This window comes from Megalobrama amblycephala, linkage group LG24 (genome assembly GCF_018812025.1).
Source record: "Megalobrama amblycephala isolate DHTTF-2021 linkage group LG24, ASM1881202v1, whole genome shotgun sequence".
Taxonomy (NCBI): Eukaryota; Metazoa; Chordata; class Actinopteri; order Cypriniformes; family Xenocyprididae; genus Megalobrama; species Megalobrama amblycephala.
In genome coordinates, this window is record NC_063067.1 from 31,741,195 (window position 1) to 31,755,900 (window position 14,706).

Genomic DNA, 14,706 nt, shown 5'->3' on the forward strand with positions numbered 1-14,706 from the left:
TCCGCCCTCTTCTTGAGAGCAGTCGCTCATTTGCATTTAAAGGTACACACACAAAAACTGAGCGTTTTTGTTCGTCAAAAAGTGATTTAACAAGCTATAAAAAATTATCTGTGGGGTATTTTGAGCTGAAACTTCACATACACACTCTGGGGACATCAGAGACTTATATTACATCTTGTAAAAGTGGCATTAGGCCTATACCACCCTTTAAAATATGTACAAGACGCTTTAGGGAGTTTATGTGTGTCATTATGTGCCTTACTTTGAAGCGATGCTCTTGCAGTTATTCGTTCTGGTCCAATTTTCAAATAATAATTAGACTAATATATATACATACAGAGCTGGGTAGTAACGAATTACATGTAATCTGGATTACGTAATCAGATTCCAAAAATCAAGTACTTGTAATTTGAGTAAACTACTTTTTAAAATACTCGTAATCAGACTACAGTTACTTTTTATGGATTACATGATTACATATTTACACAATGGCAGTAAGTTGTTCGCAATTCATTGATTCTCCTAATTTTTCATTTTTTTAACGTTTATATTTTTTTCATAATAAACCTGCCGATTATATACGTTCGTGATTCTTCGTTTTTCTGGTGGTGAGGGGGAAATATAGATGAATATATATGAAATATAGATGAAATATAGATGAATATATATATATATATATATATATATATATATATATATATATATATATATATATATATATAATATAATAATAATAATAATATATATGAAATACAGATGAAATAATTGATGTAGCAGTGATATTGCTGTGAATTTCATGTTTTTCATTTTTTTGTAATGTTGCTGTTTTCTAAATGTACATAATTTTAAGTAAATATGTTTTAAAATCATAAGATTTGATTTTGTTTTATTCAGTGTTACTATCAGCGAACACTAACAGGTACATTAGTGTTAGTATTCTGAAGCATTAACTGTCTATACATTTCACTTTAAAAACAATCTGTTGAGGCTAATAATAGAATATATTTTTTGGACTATATTTTTTCTTTGTATCTGTCAAAATAGTACAAGATTATCCTACAATATATGTGACATCAAATAAGGGTTAGCACAAATGTAATCTAAATGTAATCCAAAAGTAGTCAGATTACGTTACCCAAAATGTGTAATCTAAGAGATTATATTACTGATTACAAATTACATGACAAAATTTGTAATCAGTAATATAATCTCTTAGATTACACATTTTTGGTAACGTAATCTGACTACTTTTGGATTACATTTAGAGTAATTACAGTTAATGTTATTCACAATAACTGATTACAATTCATAATCTACCCAGCTCTGTATATATATATATATTATTGATTTGTTTTTATTATTAGGCAATGTATATATTTATCAGACTAAATGGAGTAATTCGAAACACAATAAATAAAAAGAAATGTATTAAAAATGTATTAATATAAAGTTTACTGAATATAATATAAAATACTGACAACCCCTGATCTAATCAAATGCAGTGTTATTTGTGCATATTAAATAGGGTCTACCTACGTGTCCACATAATTGTGGGAGACACTGTTTGCTTGACAACCACCTGACTAACCCAACCCATAAAGACTACATTACCCAGCGCTCAGTGACGTCATGCAGCAAGCCACGCCCCCATCCGGGGATATGACACGCACTCCTTCTCCAGCATGGCGGCTTCAGGTGAGGATTTTATAGATTTGTGCCTGGGCCGGTTGGGAATTTTCGGGTGCGACGCGTCATTTGTGTCAGGGAAATGTCTCTCAGTGTCAGATAAAGTGTGTCCGAGATGATCTCCAGCGTGATGCAGGCGAATTAGCGACGAGGGCAGATTGTTAAGCTTGATCTTGAGTTGTGAAGGGACGCTGCGTCGAAACTGCACCAGCAGCTGTATGTGCATATGCGAAAACATATTGATCAGCTTATTTACTTTCTCTTCAGACAACACGGAAGCGCTGTTTACACTGCTTATGACACATTCTTCTCAGGCAGAAAGGAGGCACATGCAGCCCAGCCCGTGTCTGTATGCTCGCTGTTTTGTGTTGCTTTCGCTGCATTGCAACTATCTTGTTTTCCCGAATGTGAATGCAGTATTTCTTTGCTTTGTTTACAAGACACGAGCGAAATAAACAGTTGGCTCGAGCGCATGTATGTGAGCGCAGGCGCAGAGTTGAGGGAGGGGCTGCTGTAACTTCACACATTGACTCAACACCTTCCCGCGTTTATCTGACAGATTACAGCTTGCTTATGGTGCAAAAGCGCCTTCCTCAGTTTTCATTATGTTTTTGCTGCTCTCATCACTGTCCTAGGACAGTGTAACTCATTTGGAGATCTTCTGCTGTCCCGGGACAAGCAAGCTGTTTTTGGTTGAACACTTTGTGTTGATTTATTAGAAGGGCCATTTTACAAAATGCAAAATTAAAAAGGATTAGTTCACTTTCAAATTAAAATTTTCCTGATAATTTACTCACCCTCATGTCATCCAAGATGTTCATGTCTTTCTTTCTTCAGTGGAAAAGAAAAGAAGGATTTTGAGGAAAACATTCCAGGATTTTTCTCCTTATAGTGGACTTCAGTGGAGCCCAAACGGTTGAAGGTCCAAATTACCGTTTACAGCGATCCCAGACGAGAAATAAGGGTCTTGTCTACAGAAACCATCACTCATTTTCTAAAAAAAAATAAATAAAAAATGTAATGTTAACCTTAACCTTTCATTTTAATTTTTTTTTTAACCATAAATGCTCATCTTGAACATCTTGAACTTCTTTTCTATTTTAATTCCGGCAGTGTAAGTGTATTACTGCCCTCCATAGGTCAAAGTTTGAACTAAATTGTCATATTCAATATGCTAGTGCAAGTATATAACAATTAGTTCAAACTTTAACCTGTGGAGGGCAGTAGTACACTTAGCTGTGTCTACACTGCTGGAATTCTAATAGAGAAGAAGAAGAGAGCTAGTTCAAGATGAGCATTTATGGTTAAAATGAATATAATTTTTATTGTTTTTTTAGAAAATGAGTGACGGTTTCTCTAGATAAGACTCTTATTCCTTGTCTGGTATCGTTTAAAGCTCTTTGAAGCTGCACTGAAACTGTAATTTTGACCTTCAACCGTTTGGAGGCCATTGAAGTCCACTATAAGGACAATAATCCTGGAATGTTTTCATCAAAAACCTTAATTTCTTTTCCACTGAAGAAAAAAAGACATGAACATCTTGGATGACATGAGGGTGAGTAAATTATCAGAAAATTTTAATATGAAAGTGAACTAATCCTTTAACTGATGCGTTAACAGAAATGCACCAACTTATTTTTTTTATTTTATTATATATGTTTTTTCTTACTTTATCTCCTGTATTTTTACTACATATTGTTTTTTTACTTATTATTGTTTTACTTCTTTTTTTTTTCTGCTTTTTTCTTTTTTCTTTTTTTTTTTTTTTTTTTTAGTTAAATCATCTTCTTAATTAGACTGGGTAAACCCAGCCTGATCTGTCGGCGATTTGATTTCGCCCGGCAACTCAGTCTGGAAACCCGTACATTCATTTCTGCTGCTTCTGTTAAACTTTTGCGGGAACCAATCACAGACTGGCTTATCCACCTTGCTCGCTATTGGCGAGTATAACACGATGACGATAGAGAAGCGACGGCAAGCACGACCGTCAATCCAATTCCTTTTAACCTCTCGGCGATGCTGAATGACTTCTTTAGTTTAGCAAACAAATCGCTCGAGTGGGTGTAAATACCACTCACTTTCATCACTTTTTTTTTTTGGTTTTTTTTGCACAACCTGCAAAAATCGCTCAATGCCATTGCTGCTTCTGCAAACCGCTGATCAATGCTACAAACCAATATAAACTAAACCTGTCTGGAGTTTTCGCGTCGCTCTGCAAAGCACGTCACCCAGATCGTTGATCTGATTGGTTGAAGGACTATCCAATTGCATGAATAATGCTCATTGATCACGCCTCTTGTGCCTGAATGTGCCATAGAAAATACATACAGACTCTCCAGACCAATGTTCAATTTTAAATTGAGCTTGCTCTGGTGATAGCCAGACAACTTCTTAATCACACTTTTCTTATTTTTGTTTGTGCATATGATATCCTAAAATTTCAGCCCGGTTACAATGATTTTGAATGGTAAACAACAGACTCGATACACATAAACATTATTTTTCTAATAGAATTGTAAAATCGTACTTAAGTGTACTTTAAAAATCTCCTTGTGAAACTGTAAAAGGCACACATTTCACATAATGAATCTGCAGACAAAAAACAAACAAACAAAAAAATTGCATTCTTATATGAATCTAAAGTTGCGTTCACACTTGTAGTTCGGTTCATTTGGTCTGGACCAAAAAAAACAAAACATTTAGTCCGATTAGGTTTCAGATTGGCACTTTTATCACCGAACCAAAAGATGCAGGGATACGTTCACAACCGGATTGGTCGGATTTTATGACGTATTGCCTATTTTGAGACTGATCTTACCGAACATTCAAAACAATGCTGTGTGCTGAGGTAAATGCGCTTGTTGTGTGTGTGTAACCTGCATATGATCTGTGAACTCGTGAAGTGAATGTGTAAAGGAGTCAAAACAGCGGCGGGAATCCATCCGTCACACACACAAACGATCTGCTGAGACGCGCGTCTGATGCCTGTGATGGGCAAACTCATGACTATGACGAGAAAAACCGACATGCGTGAGGTTTCTGTCCATTTTAGGGTCTCATCTTCCTGTTTTTGGTTCGTTTACATGTCTTTGGTCCGTTTTGCGTTCATATATCATTCGAACCGCACCAGAGTTCGTTTGGAAGCGGACCGAGACCAATCTTTTCAGCGGTCTCGGTCCGCTTGTTTGGTGCACCAGGGTTCGGATGGCAGCGTTCACATATGTTCAAATGAACAGAGCAATCGCACCAGGGTTCGTTTTAATCGAACCAAACATGACAAGTGTGAACGCACCCACCTTATTTAGTTTGGTTGAATCACACCAGAGTTCATTATCATCCCCTCTGGTGTGGTTCTTTGGGCAGGTGCGAAAGCAGCAATCGCACTCGGGTGCGCATCAAAAGCGGACCAAACAAGCGTACCGAGACCTGCTTGAAGAGGTGGTCTTGGTACGCTTTCAAACTACTCTGGAGCGGTTCGCTTGAGATGTGAAAGCAAACCGACCCAACAGACAAAACAATATCATAATTCATAACGGGAAATGTGAGCAAAAACAGTAGTGTCCGATTCTGTGAGTGAGCACATTATTTACCATAATTGAAAACAACGAACGCCTCTGTTGTGCAATTGCACTTCTCTGTGTGAGAATGCTGTCCCGACGAAGCCTCGATTCCCGCTCTTAATCAAAATTCATGGTCTCTCAACACATTGGCAACAGTTCACCTACTGGACAGAGCTGGGAGATCCAGAGACAGAGAATTTGAATTTGCCGCAGCATTAATATGAATGTAGTATATAATTTAACAGCGGGAATGGCGGCTACATTCATATAGTGTTTGCGTTTGTCTTGACAGTTACAAATAAAGCCACAATAAGCTCATGGATGATGCAGAGAAAACTGACCAATAAGAGGACAGCTGTACTCGCATGTGACTTGCCTAGACTCATTTTGGTACGCTTTGAAATGTTGCCATGTGAAAGCGAACCGAACCAAGAAGAAAATGCAACATTGTAACAAATTAAGTCCCTGTTTTGGAACAAAACAAACGGTCCGTAGGTGTGAAAACACCCTAAGGCACATTTTTGGAAGTCCTTCTGGTCCTGAAAAGATGTGCCTTTAGTTGAGATCTCAGTCCACAAATTCCCATGCAGCAGTCCTAAGAGAAAATGGAACAAAAACACACTTTTAACATTCAAATGTGATTCAATAGTGAAACGATACTGTGTTTTGTCTTTTTAGGTATTACGAGACGGTGTAATCATAATTGATAGAGTTGTCAGAGACTCTTTCTTCCTTCTACTTTCACAGGTCACTGCCACTCAAAAACCCAGGATAATGTTGTCAGGACTTTAGCACTTTGTTTTGGTTTTGCAGCGGGGTGTCGTAGCCCTACAGTAAACACTGCTTCAGTTTCACAGAGCTGGAATGTCCTGACAGTGCAGTTTGTCACAAAAGAGCTCCGAAGCATGTAGTAGCTCACGAATATGCCTCTCTCCACGTGTTAACTGCAGCAGACCACAACAGATGAGAGTCAATCGGGCCTGAAAATAGATATTCTTGTTTTCCAAATGCTGCATTTTGTCTATGCAAATTATGTAGGGTTGGTTACTTCACATTTCCCCTTGACACTGATTTATATTTAATGCAAAGGAAGTACATTAAATTTGCATTGTTCAACTGCATATTTGTGGATCTTTTGCAGGCATAATGATGTTATGTTGTATAATGACTTTTAAAGCTGTTTTCAGCACATACTATTTGTTTATTTCTTGACAGCTAAAAAGAATAAGAAAAAGGGTAAGACCCTTACCCTGACCGACTTTTTAGCGGAGGACAGCGGGGGAAATGCTCCACCGAGTTACGCACCCGCAAAGCCCACAAGCTGGGCCGACGAGACCGATGACCTGGAGGGAGATGGTGAGATTCAAATATGAAATATTTGAATATGGAATATGCCAACAAATATGCATTAATGGCACTTTGCTTTCAAAAAATATGCTTTTACAATCTTTTTTTTTTTTAGTATTTCGATACTATAGTCTGGGTCATTCTGTGTCAACTCAACCAGAAAGAAATACATAAATGAAGAAGAAAGGCAAAATATTAAATGTCATGGATGTATATTTACTGAGTAATCCACTACTTTCTAGAGGGTTCATTTTCACCTGAGATTTGCCAAATTACATACAGGGGGGTAAAAGTGATTTTAGAAACATTGCAGCAGCATTATTTTATTTTTACACAGAGATTGGTAGGTTTATTAGTAAAATCTGTTGACTTTAACAATCTTTGTTGGATTATGTGCCAGCGGTGACAGTTCAAAAATGGCACTTATTGTGTTTTTTTGCCTGAAGTTTGCATCTAGAAGTGTTAAAGATATCTTAATATGCTTTTAGATTCTAGTTCTTAACGTACTTTTCTTTTGGTATCTTGATTTATATGGTTAATTTCCAGAGATAAGGGAATTTCAATGTGGAAAATTGTACATTTTCAATGATCAACAACCAAATGTGGGTCAGTTTGCATACAGCTGATACTTTTTTCTTTTAAGAGGAATATCTGAACAACAAATAATGTTGAAAATAGAAATGTATCATAATTGCATAGAACATACAGTACATGTCTGAGTGCTATAAATAGTCTTTTTCCAAAGTTTGAATGCCTGTAACTCTAAAAGTATTAAATATGTCCCAATTTTCTTCTTTATTCTCTTTCTTAATAAACTTTTCTTTTGGAATCTTCATTTTTAAGGCCCTATATGGTTCATTCCCGTAGATAAGGGGATCTCAATGTGACTTCATGTCCAAATTGTACCCATTTTCAATGGTTGAAATCCAAATGTGGGTAACTTTTTAACAGCTGATATACTTATTGTGTTTAAAGGGGAATGTCTGAAGAACAAAAAATGAAACTAGTAATGTATCTCATTTCCTTCTATCAAAACAATAGCTTATAACATACAGTACAGTCCAAAAGTTTGGAACCACTAAGATTTTTAATGTTTTTAAAAGAAGTTTCATCTGCTCACCAAGGCTACATTTATTTAATTAAAAATACAGTAAAAAACAGTAATATTGTGAAATATTATTACAATTTAAAATAACTGTGTACTATTTAAATATATTTGACAAAGTAATTTATTCCTGTGATGCAAAGCTGAATTTTCAGCATCGTTACTCCAGTCTTCAGTGTCACATGATCCTTCAGAAATCATTCTAATATGCTGATCTGCTGCTCAATAAACATTTATGATTATTTTCAATGTTGAAAACAGTTGTGTACTTTTTTTTTCAGGATTCCTTGATGAATAGAAAGTTCAAAAGAACAGCATTTATCTGAAATACAAAGCTTCTGTAGCATTATACACTACCGTTCAAAAGTTTGGGGTCAGTAAGAATTTTTATTTTTATTTTTTTGAAAAGAAATGAAAGAAATGAATACTTTTATTCAGCAAGGATGCATTAAATCAATCAAAAGTGGCAGTAAAGACATTTATAATGTTACAAAAGATTAGATTTCAGATAAACACTGTTCTTTTGAACTTTCTATTCATCAAATAATCCTGAAAAAAATATTGTACACAAATATTTTGTACATCTGTGCACATTACATGTTTCTTGAGCAGCAGATCAGCATATTAGAATGATTTCTGAAGGATCATGTGACACTGAAGACTGGAAGTAATGATGCTGAAAATTCAGCTTTGCATCACAGGAATAAATTACTTTGTGAAATATATTCAAATAGAAAACAGTTATTTTAAATTGTAATAATATTTCACAATATTACTGTTTTTTACTGTATTTTTAATTAAATAAATGTAGCCTTGGTGAGCAGACGAAACTTCTTTTAAAAACATTAAAAATCTTAGTGGTTCCAAACTTTTGGACTGTACTGTACCTCTCTGAAAGCTCATGATGTTACAAACTCAAATGACCTTTTCTTCTGTGGAACAAAAAATGAGATGTTTTGCACAATGTTCATGCTGCTCTTTTCCGTTCAATAAATCCATATAGTGACTACAGGCTGTAAAGCCAAAAAAGTCAAATAAATCATAAAAGTATACTTTGACTTATTCCAAGTTTTATTTTTTTTACACTGTAGCTAAGACCCATTGCTCAATGCTTAGGTCAACAGCAGTCGATGTGGGCTGAACTGGATCATTTATCATTCACAACCACCACCAAAACTCTGACCTACAGGCCAATTTTCACATGTCTACATAATACAAAACTGAATAAGACAGCAATTTGCTAGATTTCTACCATTGAAATATATTCCAAATACTATCAAAACAGATGCAGGTCTTTGTTTCATTACTATCTGTACAAAAGTGGACAACTTAGTACAAATACACACTACAGTACGAATAACTTTGTACTGAAAAGTAAACATGTTTCATATACAGTGAATTCTAAGCAGCAGTGAGTGTCATTATTGATTTGTGAAGACATTTTACAAAAGAAAATATTGTATAATGCTACCTGTTAGTGTGTTTTTTTTGTCATTGATTTATGAGTGACAAAGTGTGTTTGTTGGGTAAAAACCTTTGCTAGTGTTGTGAAAGAATGAGTTGATCTGAGACATTTATGAAGAGTTTTGGTAATTTTAGTGCATTTTGAATGTGATATTTACTGCTGTGCTTAAAGGGTTAGTCCACCCAAAAATGAAAATTCTGTCATTAATTACTCACCCTCATGTCGTTCCACACCCGTAAGACCTTCATTCATCTTCAGAACACAAATTAAGATATTTTTGATGAAATCTGAGAGCTTTTCCTCCATTGACAGCTATGCAACTACCACTTTGACGCATCAAAAAGTTCATAAAAACTAATCCATATAAATAAAGTGGTTTAGCTGAAATATTCTGAAGAGACAAAATTGATTTATATGATGAACAGAGTGAATTTAGGCTTTTATTCACATATAAACATTGATCATCGAACATAAACATAAGCTGAACCGAACAAGATTGATGTGCAAGAACAAATCTCTTGCAAAAGTTCAGATGTGAGGGTGACGACATGAGGGTAATTAATGACAAAATTGTCATTTTTGGGTGAACTAACCCTTTAAGTATTGAGAAACATGCCCTTGAGATTGTAAAAAGCTGTGAGAATGATGATCACATTTGATATATGGCACTTTTTTTTGATATCTAGCACATTTGATACATGCCTCTTAATACAATTTTTTTTTAATGAATTTCAGTTTGTTTCTCAAAGGTTCAGAATATAATGGGTACATTATATAATGTTATGCGGATTATTATTATTATGGCGCCTTTTTGAACTTCAACCCCTGCTTACTTGTATGGGAATGAGCAGCTTGTTACAGAGAATAAGGAAAGTCGTTTGGGTTTGAATCAACGTGAGGTTGAGTAAATGAAGACAGAACCATCCCTAATCGACTTCACTTCTTTTACAGTTACTACTGCCTGGCACACAGAAGATGACGTGTACCGAGCGCCACCCATCGATCGGTCTATTCTGCCGACGGCTCCACGTGCCGCCCGTGAGCCCAACATCGACCGCTCCCGTCTGCCTCGCAGCCCCCCCTACACCGCCTTCCTGGGCAACCTCCCCTATGACGTCACCGAAGACTCCATCAAAAACTTCTTCCGTGGACTCAGTGTGAGTTTCCTGTCTTCCTGTGAGTCTGCAGAAGGAGCATTCATGTGGATTCTCACATACGTTATACTTTAACCCTTTCACACGTACGTTTTAAAATTCTAGCTGAGCCCCTGGTGGGGTTTTGGAGAGGAGCATTATTTTAGAATGGATCACCTTATTATTTCCATGGTGACGCGTCAAGTTTGTCATATCAAAACATGGGTTCTGCCTAACAGCATCTGCTACAGTTTTTAGACTTGTGCTATTTTGCATGTCTCAGAACACCTTGTTGTAAATAGTGCATGAAGAAGATGATTTTCAAAGCTGTTTTTAGAACACAGCTGAGTTTCATCAACACGAGTTTCCAGAGTAATTGTTAGGGATTTTTTTTTTTTTTTAAATAACTGGAAGTCTAAATTTGGTGGTGACGACTTTCAGATGCCATTACAGCTTCAACAATGCAAGATTGTTTATTGTTTTTATTGTTTTTTGGTCAACAAGCAAAATTCCCTTTGCATCATTTTGCACAGGAAAACATAAAACTTACAGATACATACAATTGTGCACATGCATGTACACATACATAACCTTACAAATTAAAATAATTACAAGATCATTCAAAAAAGGAAAAAAAGAAAAATAAAAAACAAGATGTTTACACTCTTATTGACCAAAAGGTGTAGGCTGAAGCTAAAGCTTATCATGCCTACCCTTAACTCCACACAAGCAGCACTAACATATTAATTGACATTAATATGACAATATAGGATATTCTCAGTATATATTTAGAAGAACATACATTATTATTATTGTTATTATCATCACTACTACTACTAACATTATCATCACTATTCAGTATATCTTTTCATTACCAATCCTTTATAAAGTATTTTAAACTGTGTTAATGAAATAGCCTTTTTTAACTCATCAGGGAAGCTATTCCAAAGCAGAACACCTTTATTTGATGGGCAGTTTCTTCTTAAATTGGTTCTACAATATGGTATATTAAACATATATATCCCTCTAAGGTCGTAATTACTGTCTCTCAAGCTAAACATAGCTTGCAAGGACTGCGGGAGGATGTGTTGTCTTGCCTTATACACAAATTTAGCAGTATACAAATCTACCAAATCATAGAATTTTAATGTTTTTAACTGGGTAAACAAAGGATTCGTTGGAGTATTATATGGAGAATGTGTCATTATTCTAATAGCCCTTTTTTGTAGTAGAAAAACTGGAGTAGTTCTAGATTTATATGTATTTCCCCAGATTTCTATTCCATATGTTAAATATGGAGTGATGAGAGAACTGTACAGTATATATAATGCATAAGCATTATATATAATGCTAAGATACTTAATAATACAAGTTTATTTTGTATATCTATTCAATATGAAAACACTCTAAACTTTGATCTGTCGAATGTTCTTTTACTACATTATCGCAGTGTCAGCTCTAGTATAGCAGTTAGAAAAGTGATTATTTTTCGCAAAATATTGCAGGTTTAAGGTGTCATTCTTACAGTGTAATTATATATTTAAGTACTGAGTAATATTAATTAACAACATGTACTTACTATAGGGTTAGGGTAGGATTAGGGTTTGGTTGAGGGTTATTTGCATGTAATTATGCATAATTACTATGGTTAGTACATGTAACATATGTAACAAGGACACTGTAAAATAAAGTGTTACTATGTATCTTTATGGGGTTTTTTACTTACAATACCGTTCAAGTGTTTAGGTCTTTTATTTAGAAAGGATGCATTAAATTGATCAAAAGTGACTGTAAAGTCATTTAACATTTCTATTTCATATAAATTATGTTCTTTTCATCAAAGAATCCTGACAAAAATGCATCACAGTTTCCAAAAAAATATGAAGCAGCACAACTGTTTCAACATTGACAATAATAAATCTTTCTTGAGCAGCAAATCAGCATATTAGAATGATTTCTGAAGGATCATGTGACTGAAGACTGGAATAATGATGCTGAAAATTCAGCTTTGACATCACAGGAATGAAATGACATTTTAAAACATATTCAAATAGAAAACAGTGATTTTAAATTGTGATAACATTTCACAATATTACTGATTTTGCTCTATTGTTGATCAAATAAATGAATAATATATGAACATACGAGACTATTTTAAAAATGTTCTTTTCAAACAGTAATATATTTGTTCATATAATCCTTTGATTAATTCATTTAGTTCAATATGCAGATCGTCTAAATCAGAATAAACCCTGAAACCTGCATTTCTTTAACGTTTCCTTTTGTTTCCAAAAGCTGCTAAATGTACAGAACTGATTTAATAAAATGGATTAGGACACCGGGATCTTGAGATGCAACTTAAATTTGATTCATTATCATTTTTAATTTAGTTTTAACTTCACACTCCATTCTAAAAATGCAAAACATGCTTTAAGATGCTAGAAAAACAAACACCATGCCACATTAAATGAAGCGGCGGACAGAACGTGAAGAATTGTTGCAGTTTTCTAGCCCATAGAGTAAAGCATGAGAAATATCGCCAACTGTTATTATATTTTTTTATTTATACAGATCAGTGCAGTTCGCCTCCCGAGGGAGCCCAGTAACCCAGAACGGCTGAAAGGCTTTGGTTATGCAGAGTTTGATGACGTGGATTCTCTGTTGCGCGCACTCAGTCTCAATGAAGAGGTGAGATCCGATTGTCGGTCATGTTACTTTGTTATTGTATGTCTAATGACTAACAATATAACTTATTCTTTATCTGAAAACCTGTGCAAGTACGTAAATGGTTCTGCATTATATATAGCACTCACTGTTGGTGTTAGGGTTGTTTCAGTGGTGGCCACATGGTGGCGCATGTTATATGTTACACTTGTACAGAATAAAGGTGCATGCTCACAGTTTGTGTAATGAGCAGCAGTGTGGTATTCTCATATTAACCTCATCTTCCTACTCTCTCTCTAGAACCTTGGGAATCGTAGGATCCGTGTAGACATCGCTGACCAGTCCAATGAGAAAGGTCTGAAGCTGAGAAACCAATCTGTGAACTTGTATTATTGGGGGTAAAACAAATAATGTATTTCCATATTTACAATCATTTTTGTTTTCTCCTGCTCAGAGAGAGACGATCGCTCCATGTCCGGGCGGGACCGTAACCGCAGTGAGCGAGACATGGGCCCAGACAAGACCGATTCTGACTGGCGGGCAAGGCCTAAATCTGACTCTGATGACGGACCTCGAAGGGACGACGCTTTTGGAGAGCGTAAGCAATTACTTAATCTGACAAGTATTTGTTAGAGCAATAGTATGAGAGAACACTACTTCGAATCTCTAGTTTGTCAAACAACTTCTCATCGTTAGCCACATGACAAGCTACTAGCAAAATGTATTGTAAGTTTATATTAGGGATGTCCCGATCAGGTTTTTTTGCCCTTGAGTCCGAGTCCGAGTCATTTGATTTTGAGTATCTGCCGATACCGAGTCCCGATCCGATACTTCTATAATACATCAAAAAAAGAATAAAGAAGAGCGAAAAAAAACAGATCCAGGACGTTCCTTATTTTTTATTTAATTACAAACAGAGCACTTCTGTGAGGTAGCTTGAACAATCAAGTAATAAATAACATAAATTGTTCACTTCACTTCACTTTAGTGCAACAGTAAATATAAAAAAGGCTAATATAAAAACAAATATATTTGGTTTGATTTGGGTATGCTGCAGTCTGTGTAATAACTAAAATATGTTTATATATATCATATTTTCTGGCTAGTTTACTTTAGTTTTTTATAATACACCATACTTTAACCCAAACTGAATAATAAAAAACAAGTTTAAATGGGTAAATCTTCTATTATTATTTTTGATTCTTAATTTTCTTTTCTGTCATACTCAAATTCTTGTTAAAACACATTAGACATGCGTATTGTGTGCATTTTGAACACTTTTTGTGTGAAATTATATTTATTTTGTCCATCAAAAGTGTGCTTTCACTTTAATTACGCGTCAGCAGCGCAGCGTGTGTCTCAATCAGCTCCCTAGTTCAGTAGTCAGGGCACTGATCAGGGAATCAGCCACATTCACTTTCATTATATACTGATTCACGACCTAGGGAGCTAGGGAGCTGATTGAGACACAGGGATAGACTCGGTGCCGAGACGATCGCGGCACTGCTGCTTACGCGACGCTCCTGCCTGACGCTTTACGAGCTGCTCCTGCTGCCTGTGTGAATGCATCCGTTGGTTGACATGCACGCTGAAAAAAATATGCGCTACTCACGCACCGCTTACGCTTGCAGTGTGAAACAGGCCTAACTCTGTGCCACCGCATCAGTATAGATGTGTTAAAAATAATGAGAATATATATACATATATATCCGAGTCCTGATCGGGAGGTAACGTCCGATTCCGATC

The 14,706-nt window shown here is 35.6% G+C and overlaps 1 protein-coding gene across 3 annotated transcripts in view; it reads left to right on the forward strand.

Annotated features, from left to right (window-relative positions):
• Positions 1–1,592: 1,592 nt before the first annotated feature.
• The window catches only part of eif4ba (eukaryotic translation initiation factor 4Ba), a 32,433-nt gene continuing 19,319 nt past the window's right edge, over positions 1,593–14,706 (forward strand). For all 3 annotated transcript variants that reach the window (XM_048177805.1, XM_048177806.1, XM_048177807.1), the window contains exons 1-6: positions 1,593–1,695; positions 6,462–6,602; positions 10,115–10,320; positions 12,868–12,984; positions 13,261–13,315; positions 13,415–13,558. In XM_048177805.1, the coding sequence (XP_048033762.1) occupies positions 1,683–1,695; positions 6,462–6,602; positions 10,115–10,320; positions 12,868–12,984; positions 13,261–13,315; positions 13,415–13,558 (676 nt within the window). In that variant the 5' untranslated portion in view covers positions 1,593–1,682. The remainder of the gene's footprint in view (positions 1,696–6,461; positions 6,603–10,114; positions 10,321–12,867; positions 12,985–13,260; positions 13,316–13,414; positions 13,559–14,706) is intronic.